At 34.7% G+C, this 22,988-nt stretch overlaps 2 protein-coding genes and 1 pseudogene across 2 annotated transcripts; 2 read left to right on the top strand and 1 right to left on the bottom strand.

Annotated features, from left to right (window-relative positions):
* The first annotated feature begins 8,026 nt into the window (after positions 1-8,026).
* Positions 8,027-8,874, top strand: LOC125650682 (uncharacterized). Its single transcript, XM_048879160.2, has 2 exons — positions 8,027-8,180; positions 8,323-8,874. Exons 1-2 carry the CDS (start codon positions 8,175-8,177, stop codon positions 8,668-8,670), a joined length of 354 nt encoding a protein of 117 aa, XP_048735117.1. The 5' UTR covers positions 8,027-8,174; the 3' UTR covers positions 8,671-8,874.
* A 5,216-nt stretch (positions 8,875-14,090) lies between these two features.
* On the top strand, positions 14,091-15,826 carry LOC125651585 (recQ-like DNA helicase BLM). Its single transcript, XM_056166196.1, has 3 exons — positions 14,091-14,551; positions 14,698-14,839; positions 15,563-15,826. The coding sequence occupies exons 1-3, from the start codon at positions 14,091-14,093 to the stop codon at positions 15,824-15,826; spliced, it is 867 nt and encodes a 288-aa protein (XP_056022171.1).
* Positions 15,825-22,651, bottom strand: LOC125649494 (uncharacterized; annotated as a pseudogene).
* Positions 22,652-22,988: the final 337 nt, after the last annotated feature.

Below are 22,988 nucleotides of genomic sequence, written 5' to 3'. Positions count from 1 at the left end.
GACTACCTGTTCTTTCTAAATATCTAATTTGTATTTACTTTCAATTTAGTATAAATAGCACTAAAGAAGATGTTATTTAAGTGTTTTACACATAAACACCATATACCGAATTTGGCCCCGCCCTGGGGGTCAGAACCCCTACCCCGGGGACCATGACATTTACAATTTTGGTAGAGGCCTTCCTCCTCTACATCACTATGCATTTAGTTTGTCTTTCACGTGTGTGGTTCTTGAGAAGAAGATTTTTGAAAATTGGTCAATTTTGGGCAGTTTTTGCCCTGCCCCTAGGGCCCCAGGAGTGCTTGAGTCCTGAAATTTACAATTTATGTCCCCTTTGTCCCAATAATGCTTCATACCAAATTTGAAAAGAATTGGAATGGTAGTTATGAAGAAGTTAAAAATGTTCAATTGTTACGGACGACGACGACGGACGACAACCAATTGCAAGAGTAAACTCAGGTGACCTAATAAATACGGAAGCCGATAGGTGCCAAGGTACAGAATTAATATTTATTTAACTTGTGTATGTCTTTTTTATAGCTTACCCTAACAGAGAGAGAGAGAGGGCGGAGGGGGAGTTGAATAAATGAACTGACGGCCGTCGCTTGTTTTAACTGGCGGTCGCCACAATAAATTAACTGGCGGCCGCCAGTTAATTAAGTAGCGGCCGTCAGTTAATTTATATGGCGGCCGCCAGATAATAAATGACGGCTATGGTTGGCCATCCTACCCACAATTATTTATTTACACTACCAGTAAAAATAATTTTACCACCAGTAAAAATAAAACACTGGTCAAAGCTACCCACAATTAATTATTTATACCAGTAGTAAAAATAATTTTACTGGTAGTAAATTTAATAAATATGTATTAAAAATAGTGAAAGAATCAAAATCAAAAGTATGTAAGTATATCTGGAGAGGTTTATATTTCAACGTGTACTTGTACGGGTACTTGTATAATATTTACACGTACACGTACCCGGGGTTTTTTTCTGTTGAGATTTTCATGACGTGTAGAATAAACGTGTACGAGGACTTAGCGCAGTTAATCATTATATGGATAAACATGTTACATGATCAAAATAGGTGTAAATGAAGCTAGAAATTCTATATAATGTTTAAAAATCAAATTCCCATTCATCATATCGGCTAGTTTTTATCGTAAAAGCTACAAGTTACAAGTTTGTACTTACGTGTAAATGCCTCTCCTCAAGTTAGGAGAACGTGTAGAAACCTTGTCATCACCAAAAGTGATGACGTAACACGCGAGTAATTTCGGTGATTCCCCTTATACCAGTATACACGTACCTGTACACGTTTGAAATCTCAACCTCTCTATTATTTGTACTATTATTTTACCTTTACCTTTGTTACAATCGATTATCGTTACTTTTCTTTTCTTTACTAAACTGTTCGAAAAGAGCGGTAAATTCAAATGATATATATACTATTTAGCATTTTAAATCAGGTTTAATTAATTTGAAAGGAAAAGTAATCTTTTGGGTTGATCAAACAAAACAAAAACTTAATTTTAACTAAATTAATTATGTAAGCCAGAGCTTAGATATTTTATGATGTAAATGTAAGCTCAAATTTAGAAGACAAAGCGAAGTAATTACAATGGTTACCTACAACCCAAAATATAAATGAAATCTAAATACTTTCAGATCTTTAATCAGCTTCTCATCTTAAAATTTCAAATTGCGATTCATAATTCATCTTAGATGCATCATGTGCTTGTCTTCTACATGCAAGGTGAAGATAACGAACAGTGATCAATCTCATAACTCTCATAAGTAATGTATAATAGATAGTTGGGTAAACACGGACCCCTGGACACACCAGAGTTGGGATCAGGTGCCTAGGAGGAGTAAGCATCCCCTGTTGACATATAATAAAGATAAACTATTAAAGAGTGAGAATGAAAATGATACTAACCTCAAGAGATTGCCAACCAGCGAAGACTAGGCTTGGTGATGCAGCTGGGCTAAGAATCGCAGGCACACTTTGCGACATCAAAGACAATGTCAATCTTCGAACATGTTTACAAAACGTCCTTTGAATTGATGCATTTTTATTTCACCGCGAAAGGCTGATAGCTTTTAGGTTTAACCATAATATATTGTAAACTAACAAAAACAGCACGACACCAGTAAATGAATTGAAACAAATAGGTCTAAACATTAAACGAACAATAGGCTAATATATTTCGGATTTTTTAATGTGCGCATGAATGAAGATGTAAATCTTACACCAATCTGCAATACATTTAAACAATATAAATCAACCAATAATGGTAAATTCATAAACGGACATTAGGTCGTGAATTGGAGATTTTTTTTTTTTCATTTCTCATGATTTTAGATGAAACATCTCGTCGATCAGCAAGATAATTTTTTTTTCTTTGATCATACCGTTATCATGTCTTTTTAAAGGAAATTGAAAATCTAAATTCAGTACAATACGATTTAACATGTCTAAAAATTTTGCGAAAATTAGTACTCTGATGAAAATTTTAATGAAAAATGTTGTTCGTCAGATATAACAATCATCCAAATACTAACTTTTTTTATTTGGCCAACTCTTTATATTTCATTCTTCTTCATGTCACAACCTTTGATTACTTATCCGTTATTTTTTCTTGTCATACTTCAACCACCAATCCCCCCCCCCATAATATCCTTCCAATATTCCTTCTAAAATTCTTGTCGGGTACATAGTTACATCATAGTTTCAAATAATCTTGGATGTTTAGTAGCATACATGTACACTGTATGCACAAAGGGTGGGCAAAGTAATAAACGTATAGAGTGTCTGGTGCAAAGGACAGCTACAGTTATATAAACGTCATTCTCATACTGTACCCCCACCACCTTTGGGGGAGGTCATATTTCTTTTCATCATTTATTTATCAATTCTTTTGATTGTAATTTAATCATTGAATTGTGAAGTGTAGATACATGTAGTATGATTTGACTAATCATTTCCAATAGGTCTTTGTTTATTAACACAATAAAATGCACTATTCTATCCCAAAATGTTTTCAACTGTGTTTTGATACATTATTACACCTAATTCTTTAATATATCATGATCATCCATAATTCTTTGATCCAAGATTATAGATTATTTCTATTTTTCTTTTAATCCGCCAACACAGTTGCGGGATATTATCATATTAGTTTACAGTTGGTCATGCATGTAGGTCAAAGATAAACGACAAATTTTAGTAAAATTAATACCGGTAACTTGGTTATGAGTAGACTCATTGCTGTCCGTTTTGAACTGATGATTGTTAATGATTCTTATTGATTTTCACGGTCAAATTTCAAAGTTCAAGGACACACTGAAACATAAGAATCTGTGAGTGCAATTCAAATTTGCTGAATCATGGTACATATACTTAATTTTACAGTACCTCTTAGACCGTAACAACTTTAAGGTCAAAGTTCACAGGTCAAAATATCATCTTGAAATCAATAATTCTCTTTCTTGATTATTGCGTGTAAAGGTTTCTTTTTTTAATCAAGATTTTATATCACTGGTTTGATTAGTCTCAGAAATTAGTTTAAGGCTAAAATAATAAAAATTAAATTTTTTCCCGAATGTACTCATTATCACCACTTTGCAAAGTGATATTGCAAAATATGATGATGAAATACAATCAATGTTTTTATGATTTTAATCTATTTTGAATGGATTAATTTACCATTTTAAATATCCCTTTAAAGAGTGAATTAAAAAAAAATGCAGAACAATATATAAATACAATATAGAAATATAGCAATTTGGTAAACAAACTTCAAAGATACTGAAAGGAAATGATGATGGGTCTCTATGGACTCGGAGTCAACATTTGATGCAGCAGCCTGAAGGATTAACTTGTCTGTAATGTATTCTGTCAAATAAGACAGTGATTAATGAATAGAATTATCTGAAAGCAACTAGCAGCTCCTTAAAGGCATAGGGTCTATCTTTTATCTCAAAAAATGACATCACAATATTTTGCAAGAACTCCAAAAAACAAATTTGTAGTATTAATTATGGGTTATCTATAGCTGCAGCACTTTGAAATTGAAGTCATTTTGACGTTTTAGCCCTATATAAAATTTTTGTCTGGAGGACAATATATTAAACTGGTACCCCGCTGATTGGTGGCTACACACAAACACAAGAGATGCGAAGTCAACAGGGTACTAGTTTAGGCAAATTAGAACAGGGAATTATTTTGTAATTACTATCGTATCCAACGTATTTGTAAACATTCCGAAGAACTTTTTGTGATTTTCTTGTTATGATCTTAAATTTTGCCACCTTTTTGGAACATGCAAAATTTCAACAATATCTTAGACCCTATGCCTTTAAAGTTGATAATTGAAGAAACATTTCATTAAATAGGATTTAAAAAACTAATTATCTTTATGTATTCACGAATGTCTATTTTAAATATTGTTCATGATTCCAACACATTTAGCATGTCTTCGTTTTATGGCTTGTGAAATATATAGGACTTAATAACAAAAAAATAAACAAATGAAAGCAAATACGATGAAGAAACATGCTACAATGTAATTAGATAAAGGGCAATGAGAAATACTCTAACTGGTCTCTTGGGTTCAATAATCAACACTGGCTGCGTGCAGCAGCTTGTAGGGTTAAATTGTCTGTAATATATTCTGTCAAATTACAGTTTAATCAATTCATAAACATTGATTGATTGATTTTTCTTAATTTTATTACCACTGGCCATTGCCGAAAAAGATATATAGATCTATAAGTTACTGTCGGCGGGTAAATAGATTGCCACGTTTGAGTTGCTTTTGTTAATATTTTCTAATATCATGTTTTCTTCTATCCTCCTTAGTATCGTTTTTTTTTTTTTTTTTTTTGGTTGGTCTGTTGATATTTGGAAAGAAGTCACTTCCAGATTTCCTGGGGAACCGCCTTATCATACATAATGACACAGCCACAAGTGGACATACGGTGCTTTCATAGATCATGGCTTTTCCAAATCTGCGCACAAACTCATTAGAAGTTGTGCCATCATGATAAATTAATATGATATCCGGATCCCGTTCCTGGTTTACTTCGACTCACCTCTGTAATTCAAATTTAGTCCAGACAAATTGAATAAAAGAGTGCAGGTGATGGTCTGTTTATTTAGTGTTGATACTGCATACATGATTCGTTTAGTCAGTTTTGATGACTCGCTCTCGTAGGCAAAACATTGTTAAAATACATTATTGATTAAACCAGCTCCATAGATATTTATCTCCCTATAATATCAAAGTCCTCCCGACGTCTGCGAGTATAGTTCATATGCATGGGACGTGAACTTGTAAAACTGTTTTCAGTTCAATCTTTCTTTTGAAAACATGAGATAATTAGTAAACAATCAAGTAGAATTGTTAATTTTTTATTTTGTTTTTTTGCTTTGCTTTCACCACCCCTTCACACCATACATGTAGAGTAATGCTTGTTCAAATTCATTGTTTGAAGAGTACTTTTTGAATTTCATATACAGTTATACATGCAGAAATTTATAGCTGTAAAAACAAGCTTTTCGATATTAACAATTTATCTGCCACCCCCCCCCCCCCTCCTTTATGAAATTTCTATATCCGCGCCTGGGTCCCAAGTATCAGAATTGCATTGAAAAGTATATTATATTCATAGAACATAGCGAACAACCAAGAAATATGTCCAGAATCACATTTTCCCCGGGGAAAGGGTGTATGTTCCAATCCCGCTCTTTACAATACAGTAAATTTATACACGGCAGCTTTACTACCTTGGTCAATGTTACTTTTTGGCGATAACGGCATTCCATAGAGGCGATTTATGCATAGAAATCAAATCAAATCCAAAAATTATACACGGGGGTATGTATTCATACAATTTGTCATACATATTCACTACATTGAACAATCCGGAAAATCTTGCTCTGACATTCCGACTTTGACATTAGTGTGCAGGTACAGTCATGAATGTCCGGTACCAGCATTGACAAGTACAGTCTGGGATGTTAGCTGACAGACCCCACTCATCACAGGGAGTGGGGTATCACAGGCGTAAAATTTCAATAATGTCAGTCTTAAAACGAAAGTTATTTCAAAATCGATCTGTCCGGTCATTCAGGAACAGACAATTGCATCGCTTGGGGTCGAATTTACTATTAAAGAGTAATGGTATAGAACTCTAAATATAGGGTACCCAAGTTAGTGATGTAAAACAATAAACCAAATGATATAAATTTCTACTTTGTATTTTAATATATTCATACATCATCAATCTACATTACTACCAAAGTTCATCCCGAATTTCCGTATTTCTATTTCCCCAAGATATGCTGAAATGAATTCAGAAAAATGCCTATTATTTTTTGGTGGACTTTTAGCTGGGCCCTGGCACTATGCGAATAAAAAGAATGTTTGATCACTGCAACAAGCCATTACCCGGTACATAGAATGTGCGTATTACCCGGTACATAGAATGTGCGTATTACCCGGTACATAGAATGTGCGTATTACCCGGTACATAGAATGTGTGCATTACCCGGTACATAGAATGTGCGTATTACCCGGTACATAGAATGTGCATATTATCCGGTACATAGAATGTGCGCATTACCCGGTACATAGAATCCGCGCATTATCCGGTACATAGAATGTGCGCATTACCCGGTACATAGAATGTGCGTATTACCCGGTACATAGAATCCGCGCATTATCCGGTACATAGAATGTGCGTATTACCCGGTACATAGAATGTGCGTATTACCCGGTACATAGAATGTGCGTATTACCCGGTACATAGAATGTGCGTATTACCCGGTACATAGAATGTGCGGCATAAGAAATCATTTCTAAAATGAATTTCTTACCTCAATTCATAAATGAAGTCCGCAATAGCTCCAAATGACTAAAAAAAATTAAAAGATGGACGACAGACAAATGGTGATCAGAAAAGCTAACTTGATCTTTCAATTCAGGTGACCCTGAATGGGATGGGAGAAGAAAGAGATGGATCCCCCACCCCATCCCAACCACAGCCATAAAGAAGTAACGATGCATTATATTGCTAAAGGTCTCAGTTTCATTTGGTCATTCCTAGAAAAGGTTCGACAAAAGTAAAGAATTCAGTTTTCTCACAAGTCATCTAGTAATGGTTTTGTCTTGTTTTAATTTAACGAGCTTTGATCAAGAATGTAAGAAAAACCACATACATGCAGATATGTTGACTCTCGTGATCAGAGGAGTTTTTAAAGGAAGTCGGTATAAAATAGCGGACCGGGAGAACCCACCATTTACCCAGAAATGTTTGAAAATTAGAAAAACAAAATCAGTGAAAATTTACTAGTAGTACCTCGATTTTCTATTTAGAAGACACGAAGATAAACAAACTAATTTCACCTTTCAGGTTTCCATTTAAGACATTAACACCGACATTTACCGGTGTTACGTGTCTAAATTTTCGCAGTGAACAATAAAACGTCCATAAATCACGTAAGTCGTGATGAATTTATTGGCCAGTGTATGTGTAGTTTGTAGTTATGAATGTCCGTTGTGTTTGATGTTCGTACTTGTATATCAGCTTACTTAGATTTGGAGAGTGGATTAAATGGAAAGGAAATACAACAACAAAAATAACTTAAAATCATAAAGAAATTCAGAACATCAAGTAAAACGACTACACAGTTCCACACGCGTTCTAAATTACAATGAATTCCTTGACGAATGTGTACATATTTCAAACTTAATGACCCTAATTAAGAGCCCTTTTGTCATTAATTTAACGACAGTGCAGACAGGAAGCACATGTTTAGAAATTGATTAAATCTGAGAAACAAGTTTTTGCAGTTTTAATTTTCATTTCTTTTATTGGAAGTTTATATATAAACAATGGGATTCTTGAAGGAATTTTGCCAAATATCCAATCACAATCACAATTATTGCTCAACCCTAGGTGAGAATTATTGACAAATGATGGTTGATGACTTCGAGTGGTGTAACTTAACATATAAATCAGCCAATGAACAATCGTCTGACATGCCGTCAAGTCGACGAAGGTGTCAAAGGTTTCCGTCTTCGCTATCATTTGAATTGATAATTACAAGATCTTGCATCACGTAAATAACCGTCTCTTCCCTTCTGGTATCTCGGAATACAACGATATGAAGGTAAGTTTTGTTTTCGTGAGATAAGTTTTTCATCCTTTTATCAAGCCGTACATATTCAGTTTAACGAACAATCAAATAAGAATTGAAAGAGCTTTAGCTCTCGATTAAAAGTTTACTGAGGTCACTTCAACTTATATTGCAGGAGGTACTAGTTGCCCTGGTTACTTTGTGCATAGTGACCCAGGTGTACAGTGAAATTCTTTTGTCTGACAAAACCTATGTTAACGGTGTCCTAGTGGCGGATCGAGATGTCCCACCGGTCCGGAAGCGGAACTTGCAGCGCGTATGGGTGGACGAGGCAGTCAGCGTCATGTCCATGGGAGAGAATCCAAAACCCCTATACGTAGGCAATGCTGTCGTCATGCAATCACATGACTACAAAGATGGCGCCTTCTTCCCCATTGGACCAAAAAAGACTTTTAAAGCGTTTTATTTCCGCAATCAGCCTCCCATTCCGCGATCTATCATGGCTAAGGCTGGACTGATATGAACATGTTACAAATTACAATTACAATGTTTAACTGCATTACGACTTAAGTGGTATATATAATATACTTAATGTTTAGAGTACTTAAATCATTTATAATGAACTTGATACTTAAAATACCAAATATCCGTGCGGTAAAGTTTTCTGCGAATCATTTTTCCATGTAATGAACAGCTTTTGTGTATTGAATACATGAGCTGAATTTGATGTTGTGAAAGTTTGATTTAGGTTTTATCATATCGGAATGTCTAACACGGGCCCCAATTGTTACGAACATTAGCCGTGTCCATGTGTTGTTGAGATTGATTATGGGCATTAAGTTGATCTATCGGGCTGTAGTGTCAGGTTCATCCCGAAATAAAACATTCACGGTATGTTTTGCTTAAAGGTAAAACTAAACCAAGATGTATATGGGTCATTGGAAACAAATCGAACCTGGCCAGAGGTCGATCACGAATTCACACCGTCAGACTTCTGATAGAAATTGGGTACATGTGTATAGCAAAGAATTCTTAGCTGATTTCTGTATTACTACCTAAACAATGATTTTTTTTCTCTGTGAACCAACTTCCGTGAAGTCCTAATTTTATACGAATTTGAATGCGCAATCACTCGGCAAGAACTATTTTTAAAATTTATATACAGTTCAAACGCCAAAGAGCACAGTCTTGGACTATTCACTTATCGCTAAGGGATTCATGAAATATGTCATACTTATTAGCAATCCCTCCTTAAGGTAGCTCGATCCTCATGTGATGTGTAAGTTTTGCAAAAATATTTATTAAATTAAACTTTGCGCATGATAGAAATATATCTTTAAGAGGAATTTAATTCAGTGGATAAAATAAAAAAAATATTGACAAACTATTGATGTTGAAAAAGTTAATATTTTCCATATACATGTATAATCAATTATGAATAATAAAAATATGTTGTTAAGGACAATAACTCTATGCTGGTATTTTCTCTACAATGATTTCCCGAATATCCACAAATGATTTATACATATTTATATTGATAAATCAGCAGTTTTTCTTGTCATTTAAACATGTTTTATCTATTTTTATTCTGTTTTACGAAAATGTGTGGTTTTCTGATGTTGACCTTTACTTCTATTTTGGTACGCCTGACATCTTAAAAAAGGTGGCTATTAGTTAAATTCATTAAGCTATAATGAGTGGAAATTATTAAAGGATTTTCCACTTTCAACCATCAATATTGATAAGTCACATGAGGATGGAGCTACTTTAGTTCCAAATCATCAGTAAGTCACCGACCTAGTCTTGGGCCGGGGGCACCTGTTGATAAAGGACATAAGAGAAAGTGTGGGTTTGATCATTAGTTAAGATTTCTGTATACCGATTCTTAAGGGCCGAATGTTCAATACAAGGCAACAGAGCTACTATCGTGGCAATATAATTACATTTTCACAGTTTTTGTCTTTGCTTTTTACAAATTGCAATGATAATCATTTCCTTATAAATGCATTTATGAACAATGCACGTATGAATCTTGACAATTTAACGACTGGGAATTCTGACAGGATTTTACATGAGGGTATGAACTGCAGGCATACTCCAGGAAGCGCATTTTTTACAGGAAGCTTCACTCCCACGTTAATCTGCCTTATGGGTACAAACTACAAAATAATATTCACTTAATATGGTTTGATTTAATAAATAACCAACGAAAATGTATATGTTGCCACCTAGTGTATATCAACATCAGAAAATCTTACTTTTTCATTTAACAGCCTAATAAAAAGTACATAAAACTGGTTAAAACGACAAAATTTTAATGTTAACTTTTTAAAAAAAAACACGTTACTTCATAAATATATGTAAATTATTGTGGATATTTGGAGAATCATTGTATAACAGACACAATAGAGAGAATGTCAGCCCCTGAGTTATTGCCCTTTACAATATTTTAAAACCTGTACAGATAATTAATTATTCATAGATTCAGTATCAAATAGTTTACTAGGTTTTGTTATTGTACACAGTGAATAAAATTCATTCAAACGATATATTTCTATCAAGCTCAAAGTTCGATAAATTAAAGATTTTGCAACAACATCAAAAAGAGAAAAAAGAAAACAACTTGAAGCAAAACAATAATATGACGTCACATGATCATATGAGAAATAGAAGGCAACAGAACCGTATCATTTATCTGCTTCGCAGCAATGTTTAGTTCCAATGATTGAAAGTAAAAAAAAAATCTACTTTTTTCAGTTCGCATTGTGTACATGAATTTTGTGATTCGCGGAAATGTTCAACAAAGAATACCAGTAATGCATTTGTCACAGAGAAAACAACAGATTTTATCCGCGGGGCAAACTTTCAATTTGATTTACCGTGTCATCTTTAAATTAAGTATGATTAATTACAGATTCTTTTAATTAGGCGGAAAGGACATACTAGTACTACAGCGTCAATTTACAAGTTTTGAATTAATTATACATGTATATATAAGTTGTTTTATACGATTCATTAATAGTATGGGCATTGAATGACGTCGGACCACGAATGTACAATACGGATTTCACGCGTCTGATAATATCGGGCGAATTTTTAAAAAAATGTGTTTCATGCTGTGTAATATTCTTTAATGGCTCTTTAAAATACCTCTTATAAAGTATGATTTAACCACCGAAAGAGTGATACAAGCGCTCTATCAATATATATGAATTCTTTGTGATTTTTTCCGGAATGATAAAAACATGCTTTGTTAAATTTTCCAAATTACAGCAAACTTTGGAGTTTACAATCTCTTATTTGCAATCAAAACACCTTTTTTTTTATAATTCCGGAAAAAATCATCCCCAAAAAATCGATTCAAGAATTTCCTATCATTTCTAAAAAGACACATGTACATCTCCATTGAATGCTTCCATAACAGTTGTACAAGATCTGATGAGTGTCAAATAAAAGCTGTAAAAAGAGTTGATTACTAAAATAGGTAGCTACCGTCTATTCAAGACATGCTTTAAATGACAAAGTTCAACTTCGGCTGAACCCTTTAAAAGAGCTAGAGCCACATGGTCAAAGTTTAAGGGTCAAGCTGGACATAATACTATATTTAAGGAATGACTTTAATTCTGGGGCAAGTTATACGAGTATAACCTGGTTTGGGTCAGTTTACGCTTTTTTATAATCCGCGAAGCGAGCGGATTATAAAAAAAAGCGTAAACTGACCCAAACCAGGTTATACTCGTATAACTTGCCCCAGAATTAAAGTCATTCCTTATAATTTAATGCAAGAGACAAAGATGCTAACCTTCGTTTATCAAAATGTACATAAACTCGGGAAAATACAAGTCAACCAAGCCGCGCAATGATTTACTTGCCAACAGCGACACGAAGCGTCTAGCTGCGAAGCCAAAGGAGGCCATTTTTAATCTTAGTTCTACGGAGCCTAGCCATTTATCAAAATATTGTATCGAAAGTGAAGTTTATCATGATAGAAAATATGTGTAGACTATCCATGTAATGAGTATTTCGCTGCCCTTTAGAGATAGAGATCGACTTTGAAGTCGCTCATCTCCGACAGATTGAGAAAATAAGGGAAATTGCATTGTTTGGGCCTACCCAAAATAAATCTTCAAATATCAGAAAATGCAATAATTTACGGCTTTCAACTCTGTAAAAACTTCTACTAAATGAAAACTTACCCTTGTATGCAATATTGTCGCTAATAGTAAATCCGACACAAGAAAATATGTAAGCAAGTAACAAATAGCGATCCACATGTCAATGTGTCTGACGTCATGTGATAAAATGTGGCGTATGAATTTTTGTTTGCTTTGTTGAAAGACGGATCAAGGAATGAAACAACGCACCCCCCCCCCCTCCTTTTCCCCAGTGAGAAATGTATTTCAAAATGAACAAGGTAATGCTTACTTGGCAAATCATTAATTCGAATATAATATCTTTGTTTTAATCTATTAATAGTATTATTCGACCATACATACAGAGAAAGATGTTTAACAAAAGTGATTTGCGTACAACTAGGTCTAGATGCTAATATTGACAACGAGAAAACAACATGTGTGTCAAACTTAAGTATCTTATTGTGCACGTTGACTATCTATTCCACAAACTCCCCGTCGAGGCCTCATTACGTCACCTACGTACAGACCTCTCCTATGTGACGCAGCACAATATACAGATTTGTATATTGTGAGTCCGCGATTATCACGCGGGCAAATAACAATGAAGAAGTAGTTTGTAGTTAAAAGCTTGAAAATATTGACATTAAGAGCATTAATATAAAAGTATGGATTTTATTTTAAACATAAAATCATTAAAAGATCATTAAAAGGTATGGATACTCTGTTCAAATTATAGTGTTTAATGTTTACGTTCTTGTTTTGAACTGTTTACGTTTGACGTTATGGTTTTTTTCGTCATTCTACAGTGACGTCACACAGTATATGCGGTATAAGAATTCGCTATCCCATAATGCCTAACTGGAAAAGATTGGTTTGTGAGCAAACGAACTCGGGCTGAAGTTTGATCTATTCCATAGAAGTTTAGAGAAAGAGAAAAAAAATAGTTCCGACATCTGGTTGTCAAGGAGGTGTGTCCCCATACCAAACCAGGTTATACAAAAATAACTTGCGTTCCTCAATTGGAATTTGACCAATCAGAGACAAGGATACAATAAGGATTAAATTATTGCCTCATATATTTTAAGAATCATTTGCTTGATTGACACCAAACTTAGTACTCTGGTACATTCTAGAAAGTAGATTTCCCTTATTGATTTTTAGGTTACATGATCAATCCACTCTGGATATAGGAAGATATTGTCCGCTCAATACCTTGACCTGGTTCGGCACTAGTATCAATTAAATGATACATTTGCATACCGGGTAACCCATTTTAATTTTGCACCACGGGGACATATTTGTTTTACAAATATTTTTGTTAACTATAATGGCGAAACCAAACCGAGAAACAAAATGCGTTTTAACTAGGAATGCCAATGAGTACTCGACTATGGTCAACTCCTTATGATGTACCAGTGTACCCAGTTTTATGTCTGTTAAGCAAAGATATTGAGTGGACCGCAATTTCTTATGTCCAATTTGACCCTTGACCTTTGACCTCAAAATCAATAAGAGTAATTTACTCCTTAAGATGTATCAGTGAACCAAGTTTGATGTCTGTCAAACGAAGGGTTTTCAAGATATTGAATGGACAATATATTCCTATATCCAGTTTGACCCTTGACTATTTGACCTCAAAATCAATTTGGTACAATGTCATTCGAACAGCCACTCGAATGGAAACACCACGATGATCCTCGATTAATGCAGTACCGACACCTAGCGGATGTTCTGGATTTTAACTTTACAATCTAGCCAATCAGGTGACAGCTTTCATAATACTGTTACTTAGTAAATGTAAACAAGTATGGCGGAGACAACGAAAGAAAAGGTTGAGAAAGTGCTTCAAGTAAAATTAACGGTAGATCAGTTACGAGCTATAGAAAGCATACAGCGGGGCCAAGATGTATTCGTAGGTACGAGGACAGGGAGTGGAAAGTCCCTCATCTCTGAGAGTTCTCCAGTGGTGTTTGGACAATCGGCTGTATGTGTCATAATTTCCCCGCTACTAAGCATTATCAAGGAGCAAGTGAATCGGCTTACAGGACTGGGTTTCCGTGCAACATATGTCGGAATGTCCGATTGTTGCAAAGGCGATTTATCTAAGGGCTATTACCAATTCGTATTCGGAAGTCCTGAAGCTTTAGTTGGAAATGACGAATGGAGAGATATCTTTAGGCACCCCGAATTTTCGGCACGACATAGGTTGACAGTCATTGACGAAGCCCACACAGTTTATCAATGTAACCCTATAGCTTCCAGACTTCCGTAGATGGTTTTCACCTAGAATTCTTACTGTATTAGAACTCTAAGAAAAGGACACCTGTTCAAATTAAATATAGATGAAAATACATTTTACAACATACATTAAATTTCTAATGATGAAGAGATTAAGTTATTCTGATATTTTTCAGGGGTGAGGGGCAGAAAAATGAGGAAGCCTTCAGAAAATATTTTTCAAAGATTGGCGAGTTACGATCCCTTAGTTTGAATGTGCCCATACTTTCACTAACTGCAACAGCTAGTCCATCGAACAGGAAAAAAATAATGAAAAGGGTATGCTTCAGAGAAGATTCTGTTTGCATACATTAAAATTAATGTGAAATGTGTAAAAAAAAAAAAAATAATAATAATGCTGATATAAGTGATACATTTGCATGGCTTATTGAAACACTCAACAAGGATAAAAGAAATACCCCGAGACACGTTATTTTCTGTGACAGCATAAAAGACTGTGCATTACTTTACAGCATGTTTGTAAGGAAATGTGGTTCCACCATGCTACAGATGTTTCATAGTAAAACATCAGAACACATTAAAGAAAAAATTCGAATGGACATGGAGACAGAAGGTCAAATCAGAGTCCTCATCTGCACAAATGCAGCTGGGATGGGAGTGAACTTTAAAGGGCTTCATAACATCGTTCATTATGGTCCACCAAGGGACTTGGACACGCTCATTCAGCAGATGGGCAGGGCGGGACGAGATGATAAATGCTCTAATGAATTAATAATGTTCAAAAACCACAAAGGACATTTGAGAAAAATTGATCCAGAAGTTTTGTCATTGATTAAGACGGATAATCAGTGCAGAAGAAGCATTCTGTGCAAAGCATATAGTGCACATAGTCATATTTTTCAACAAAAGCACCAATGTTGTGATATTTGTGAGAAAACAGGTGACTGTTCGGGCTGTCCAAAGTTAACCCATCCAGCTTTCTTAACAATGGAAGCATTATTCCAAGAACAGGAAACATTTTAACGTCAAGTGTGTGAGCAGGACAAGACAATTATAAAACATAAACTGGAATCCCTGCAAGCAGCTCAAAGTAACATGCCAGATTTGTTTGATGACCATTCTGAACTTAGTGACGAAACCATCAATAGTTTATTCGTCAATTGTCACAAAATATTTACCATTAACGATGTAATGGAATATGCAACAGTTTGGTTGTTTGATACTGCTGTGCAAGTACTTCAGATATTTGATGACGTGTTTAATGACATTTTGATGTATGAATCATCTGACACAGAGTCAGATTAGTGTATTTTACACCATGTTGCATGTTTACATTATACGGTATATTGTAACTGCTACAATTATTAATATTCTGAATTATGAATAGTATATAAACTTGGTCCATTTATTTTTTATTCTTATTCTTTTAGACACTGAATATATCTACAAATACCATATCATTTCATCATAGTTTATCCATTATATACAATAATAAACAAGAATAAATTTGTGTGGCAAAGTTAAATGGTTTGTGTAGAGATTTACACGAGATGCAGTCTACGTATATAAACATACACAATGAACAAGATTCAAATCATTTCATATGATGCAATTTCTTTATGCTTCGATATCCATATATGAAGCTTGTGAAGATTGACTTTTTCAAAAACGTCCTTAAAATTCTTAAAGTTTTCAAACTTTCGTCCTGGAATGTTTTTAAATAGTCCACCTGAAATCACTTCATTTAACATGAGAATAATGTCTGATGACTTGTCAGATCTGGTTCTTGATTTTCCTGCATTTTTTTTTTTTGGACAACTGCTGCCTTATGTTCTCTTTTAATTCCTCCTGAATTTGGCAGGCTAATGCAGTTGTTTGTGCATTCTTGAAGGTGAAGTTTGCACCCTGCTCTTTAAGCTTCTTCTTGACCAACTGGACACAAAGTTCAACCAAATTGTCATTTGGAATATTACTATCCACAGTGCCACTGATATTGGCTATTGTACTCCATGTACTTATACTCCATGGCTTTCTTAGGTGAAAGCACAGCTTGTTCATATGCCATCATCCTCCACAGCCAAAGTTGGTATTTAGTGTGCCCTGCAACACTGGCACAGAGCATTTCAAATTTTGCATTCAGAAATATTCTCCATCACCCATTTTGTATGCATCACAAGTGTCTCTTAATATAAGAGCAGTTTTCATGAATGAGGCACGCCAAACAACAATCTTGTCTTTGTGATGTGTTTCTTTAACTGTTTCCGTTGGAAACTGCCAGTCATGCTCCTTCTCCAAGTGGCGTTTGAAGTAGCCAAGTGTCTTGTATTTCTTGCTGCATATACATTCATATTGTTGCAGAATTGCATCATGGATATTTCGAATAAGAGTATCTTGGGTATCTCTCTCAGCAGATGCTTGGACCACTTCTTGAAGATCTGTTGATTCTAAGAGTTGGATTAAAAAACATTCAACTCAGTCATGCATGAACTCAACACTTAACTCTTGGTACAAAACATCAACTTGACACAAATTATTTCTGTTCAGTAAAGTAAAAATTTGGTTTGAAATATATTGTATACTGAACAGTTATTCTCCCTAAGAAAAACTGTATAACCTTGTAGGTTTATATGCCTGTCAATAATGGTATCTACCAACTTCTTTAACCACGAGAACTGGCCCTTAGCTCTACACAAGGATACGGTGTTTGGGTTAAACTGTTGAGGAGATCCATTAATGTCTTCTAAACCCATAACATCCATTGTAGCCCCAAGAATGAATGCATCTAAAACATCCTCCACAAATGCAAAATGAGCTCTAAAATGAAAACCCAGGAAACTATTACATGCAACACACAATACATGTAGGATTATTTTAAAAGTGTGTCTCGTTATCAAAACATACCTGAATGCTTTCACAACTCTATCTTTTCCAGTGACATCAACTCTGTGAATGACATTTCATAATTGAAATAAAGTCCCTTGTTCAAAAGAAGAGGATGGTTTGTAGAATTCCTGGTATAATGCACTGTAAAATGCATTGAAAATGTTAGTTTCATAGACATGATAGTGAAGAATTGTTTTAAGTAGAAATTTAAACATTTATGAGAGCTACATTTTGTAAAATGATTATCAAATTGATGACAAAGGAACTTCTTAATGTAAAACTTATACGGTACCAATTTTGATGCACCAGATGCGCATTTCAACAAATAATGTCTCTTCAGTGATGCTCAACCGAAATGTTTGAAATCCGAAATAACTATAAAGTTTTAGAGCTAAATATAGCCAAAAAAAACAGCGTGCCAAAAAAAGTGGAGCCAAATTCGTCCAAGGATAAGAGCTATGCATTAGGGAGATAATCCTTAATTTTGAAATGAATTTCTAAATTTTATAACAGCAATTAAATATACATCCGTATTTTCAAGCTAGTAACGAAGTACTTAGCTACTGGGCTGTAGAGACCCTCGGGGACTAACAGTCCACCAGCAGAGGCCTCGACCCAGGGGTCATAATGTATTTTTAAAAATTCATTTTATCAATCAAAAATGAAAAAAAGTATTTCTGAACTGAAAATGTTTTGGAAAGATGAGTATTAGAACTTGTCATGCTGTATATTAAAGCAATAAGCATATACGTTTGACTTCTACTGTCAATTCAATTCAATTGCTGTGCTAAAAGTTCACTAAGATTTGCTTTTCAGTTGTAATTTTGTAAAGCAGTAATTCACAATCTGAAACACTCTTAGAAACAAGCAGTAAAAATGAAACTAAATACAGTCAAACCTTGTTATTTTGAAATCAATTGGACTGTGAAAAAACTTTGAAATAGCCAAAGTTTTTGAGATATCGAGGGTAAAATACTTAAAGAATATGTGGTTAGGACTTCCAAATCAATGAAATCACTTCGACAGATCCTTTATACTCGAGGCACCAAACGGTGTTCAAGATACCAAAGTTTAACTGTATATTATATTTAGTATAGGCTAAAATTAGTATTAACAGAAGGCCCATGGACGAAAATGCACACAATGGAAGTTTTCGGACAGACAAACAAATGATTTTAATCAGAAAAAGCTCATTGCAAGTGAGCTTATTGAATTCAGAAATGGTTCATGCTATCAAATAAACTATCTATTCCAACATCTTCTCCTGCCAACAAACTTCTGTGACATAATCATGATAATCAAAGTTTAGGATTATCTTGAATATAATTTATCATTTATCATTGCTCTTCAAAGTATATTCATTTTTCAAATAAGGGTCCCCTTCCCATACTTTACAATAGTGAAATATTATTAATTTCTTTTTTCATCAAATGTAATAAAATTCTAAATAAATGATAAAAGTCAGCTGATAACCTAATGAAAGTGGTATTGTTAATATGTATATACACATGTATATGTAAAATTTTCATGTTGTTGGGTGATTTTCAACGTTCACTAATACTGTATGTTATATTGATGGATTTATAATCACTTTTCTTATTTTCCAGAGCCTGGGGGAGTGGTAAATAGGACCAACAGGATATTGTAATTTATCAAACAAATATTGATTTGCTGACAGTGTGTAGAATGTTGACCTAATTCAGAACTTACAATAAGAACAAATCAAACCTGGCAAAACTGGAACAGAACCATTGCATGCAGAAATACCAGCAGAAAGTTCATCATTCTATGAAGCCCCTCCGGTCTATGAATAATTCCTCCCAATTTGTGGTAATTTGTTTCACAATTAAGCATAGCTAGCTGTGCTGTATATGCACGCTCATTAGTCAGTACGTCATCACCAAACTTTTCTTTCTATCACCTCTGCATTCTCTCCAGAAGTGTGTGCTATATACATGCAAGGTGAAGATAACGAACAGTGATCAATCTCATAACTCCTACAAGCAATACAAAATAGATAGTTGGGCAAACACGGACCCCTGGACATCTGGTGAATGTGTTCTAGAATACTTATCATATCATCATGCAAGTTTTTCATTTTTGTCCATCAAATCCAAAATAAAGTATGTTGATCTTTTGGAAGTTTGCTCAATGAAAGGATGACTGATATATTTTGGAACACATTGTGCAAAGGGCTTTAGACATCTGACATGTTTTGTGAGAATTTTCAAGATGTGATGTGCCATGTTACTCTCAATTTTTTTAATTTCTTGAGACCTGGGTAGAAATAAGTGGTTAGACAAGGTTAAAATATCATGTTTTGGTTTATTATTAGGCAAACTTGAAACTAAAACTCTTCTCTGGAGACCCACCAAGAGAAACCAGTGAAAGCTCATTCTCTGCTTTTCTTTTGTCATTGAATATGTTGATTTTAGTATGTCCAAGTTGTCACCAAATACATCAAATGGGGGTTGAATGTCATATTCTTTTAGTTGAGCTTCAAGTTGAGAAATATACTTCTCACCGTAAAGTCTAGTAGTTTTACTATTTGACTGAACAACCCCACAATTTGGACTAACTTCAAAAAATGAGAACATGGAGACAGCAGGACAATGTATGGCACCAATACTGGGAAATATGTTAAGTGATGGAAGCTGAACAGTTTGTGGGGCTGTACAACTAGTTTTTCAAGAATATATTGAATCATATGACATAGATGTCTTTGCAACTACTGTGTGCTGATTTTCATTCTTTGTAGAAAATTTCACATCAAAGTTTGGGTGAAATGTTGCACTACCTTGTGAAGTGTGTAATGGACTGGAAGTTGTGAAATAGCTTGAGCTACATGTATCAGTGACATCCTTTTCTTCAAGAACCGATACCTCTTCTCTGGTTTTCTCCATTCTGTACTGAATATTTGATTGATGTACTTGACGTATGATTGTTTCTTTAATCATTTCCTTATGTCTGTTCACCAGTAAAACGTGTTTCTTTTGAGTAGATGAACGTCCCACAGACAGTCCTAGGTATGCCAGCAAATCTATTGTCTAATTCAGTACTGAGCACTATGGTTACCCCATTCCCTAATGCAACCATATATCATTTTTGATATATATATCGACTTTTAGATATATCGATGACGTTTTGTCTATTAACAATGATATATTTCATTCATATGTCGATTTGATATATCCCTGTGAGCTCGAAATAAAAGACACCACAGAGTGGTCCACTTCTGCTTCATACTTAGATATCTTATTGAAAGTAGACATTAACGGCAAACTGACAACTCAACTGTATGACAAACGGGATGATTTCAGCGTCTCCATCGTCTATCTCAACTGATTCGATATGCAAGAGCTTGTTCTGCGTATAGTCAGTTTTTAAATCGAGGTAAGCTACTGACAAACAAGTTGATGGTACAGGGATTTCAACAGTCTCGATTGGAGTCAGCATTTCGCAAATTCTATGATCGTTATAACGATCTAGTTCGTCAGTACAACCTCGCATTGGGTCAAATGCTGTCCGATTGTTAAACCGTTCTTGGCACACTGATTTTGACTGTGGATAACTCCGTTTACCTGATCAGGATATAGGGCTCACGGCGGGTGTGACCGGTCAACAGGGGATGCTTACTCCTCCTAGGCACCTGATCCCACCTCTGGTGTGTCCAGGGGTCCGTGTTTGCCCAACTATCTATTTTGTATTGCTTATAGGAGTTATGAGATTGATCACTGTTCGTTATCTTCACATTGCATGTATGACATTTTATATGGTGGCATGATTCAGGGTACATCTGTAATATTGCTAGCTTGGATTACATTTTTAATTATCATTGCTTGTGTATACTGATTAATCTGAGATATGCATTAATATTCTGAAAATTAAATATTCTTAAATTTTAACTGCAACACTGCATAGGAATGCAGTAAAAGGTAGAATGTTTCATATGAACTTATTGTAAAATAATACTGATCGAATCCAGACCAGCCATAATATAAATACACGTTTTATAAAATGAATTACATGTATTGATAAATATTGATAGATTTATATATAATATTACATTACGTTATCTTGTATTCAAAATGAAACATAACATATATTACTTCATCTGTGGCTCCTCCATGCTCCAGTAACTGATCAACTACATGGTGAATCAATGAATATTTTGATTCCTATGGTGCAGCAGTATGACTGCTGATGACACCAAGGCCACTGGTTCTGTAGTATTCATAATGTCTGCCAGCAATTTGGAAAAAACAGGAGCTCTTTGTCTCAATTCAGCATTGACCATCTGAAAATCTACAAAGGCCAAACAATCAGGGGAATTACCTCGCAAAACAGATGCATCCTTTTTGTCACAAAGTAACTTACATTCTTCTTTAACATACTTCGTTACAGATTTGACTGCTTTTTCTTTGAAGTCTTTCAACTTTAATAGTTTGTTTAAAATAACTTCTGGCTTATTGCCTCGAACAAGTCCAACAACTACACCATAGAGCCCTTTTTCTTTGATAATTCTAGACCTCACTTTCTGGTCATTCTGACCTCTGTAGGACACCTACACATATATAAACAAATAATTTTAGATTATCAGTTAAATACACATTTTTTCATCATATGAAATAACATGTATCACTTGAATTCGCAATCATAAGAATTGACAGATATAACTAAAAAATCCAACATAAAAAGAGAAAAACAAACCTTTGTTTTTAATGGTGACAATGAATTTTGTCCTAAACGCTTTCTGCATGAAGAGGTTGCCGAAATTGTTTTCCTTGGGGTGACAAGGACCTTACATTTTCTTGATGTAGGTGTGTGGGCAATTGTCCTCTTTTTGCGAGTTGAAAACTTTGTTGGGGTCGCAAGAACATTACTAGCAAATGTTTGAGAAGAGGAATCATCACCGTGATCAGAGGAAATTCCAGCTGATGTTGTAAATGTCGATGTGGAAGCTTGTTGCGAATAATGTACGTAATGTTTATTACGCAGCTCTTGCACTATGGAAGACTTCTCGGCTTGTAGTGTCTTCAATTTATTTTCTAAATCGTAATCAATTTTTTCCAACTTGTTTAATTTGTTAAAGCACGAATAACACACATACTGAGACAGACTGTCATTTTGACATGAACTGTAATTAAGAACTTCTGACAGTTGTTTAAAAACTTTAAACGAAGGTGAAAATATAACCTTACGATATTTTGGTGGTAATCGGTCTCCACACAATCGACACAGGTCCATCGTAAATCCTTTAAACATATAAAAAAGATAAACACGTGGTGTTGACTGTCATGTTTTTTTTTTTTGCGAATGTAAGCAATCTTTTCATTGGTTCCGAGATTGAACCCTGGAAGCAATTAAAAATTCGCCACGGTTTTAGTGGCGTAATCTGCCAAGGGTTTGTGGGGAGCGAAGCGGACCGAAAACGCTTGGCTTGCGAAGATGGCATATCGTCACTTCCAACTTCTGCCATGTAACACAATTTTGGCGCGCTTCCGCTTTGGGGAGCAATCCGTGTGCATTTAAGAATTAGTTTTAAGAATCAAGAGAGATATCTTTCTTGAACTCGGAAAGGTAC

This window comes from Ostrea edulis, chromosome 5 (assembly GCF_947568905.1).
Source record: "Ostrea edulis chromosome 5, xbOstEdul1.1, whole genome shotgun sequence".
NCBI classification, from domain to species: Eukaryota; Metazoa; Mollusca; class Bivalvia; order Ostreida; family Ostreidae; genus Ostrea; species Ostrea edulis.
The sequence above is the reverse complement of the archived record's forward strand: the minus strand, read 5'-3'. Positions and strand labels throughout refer to the sequence as shown.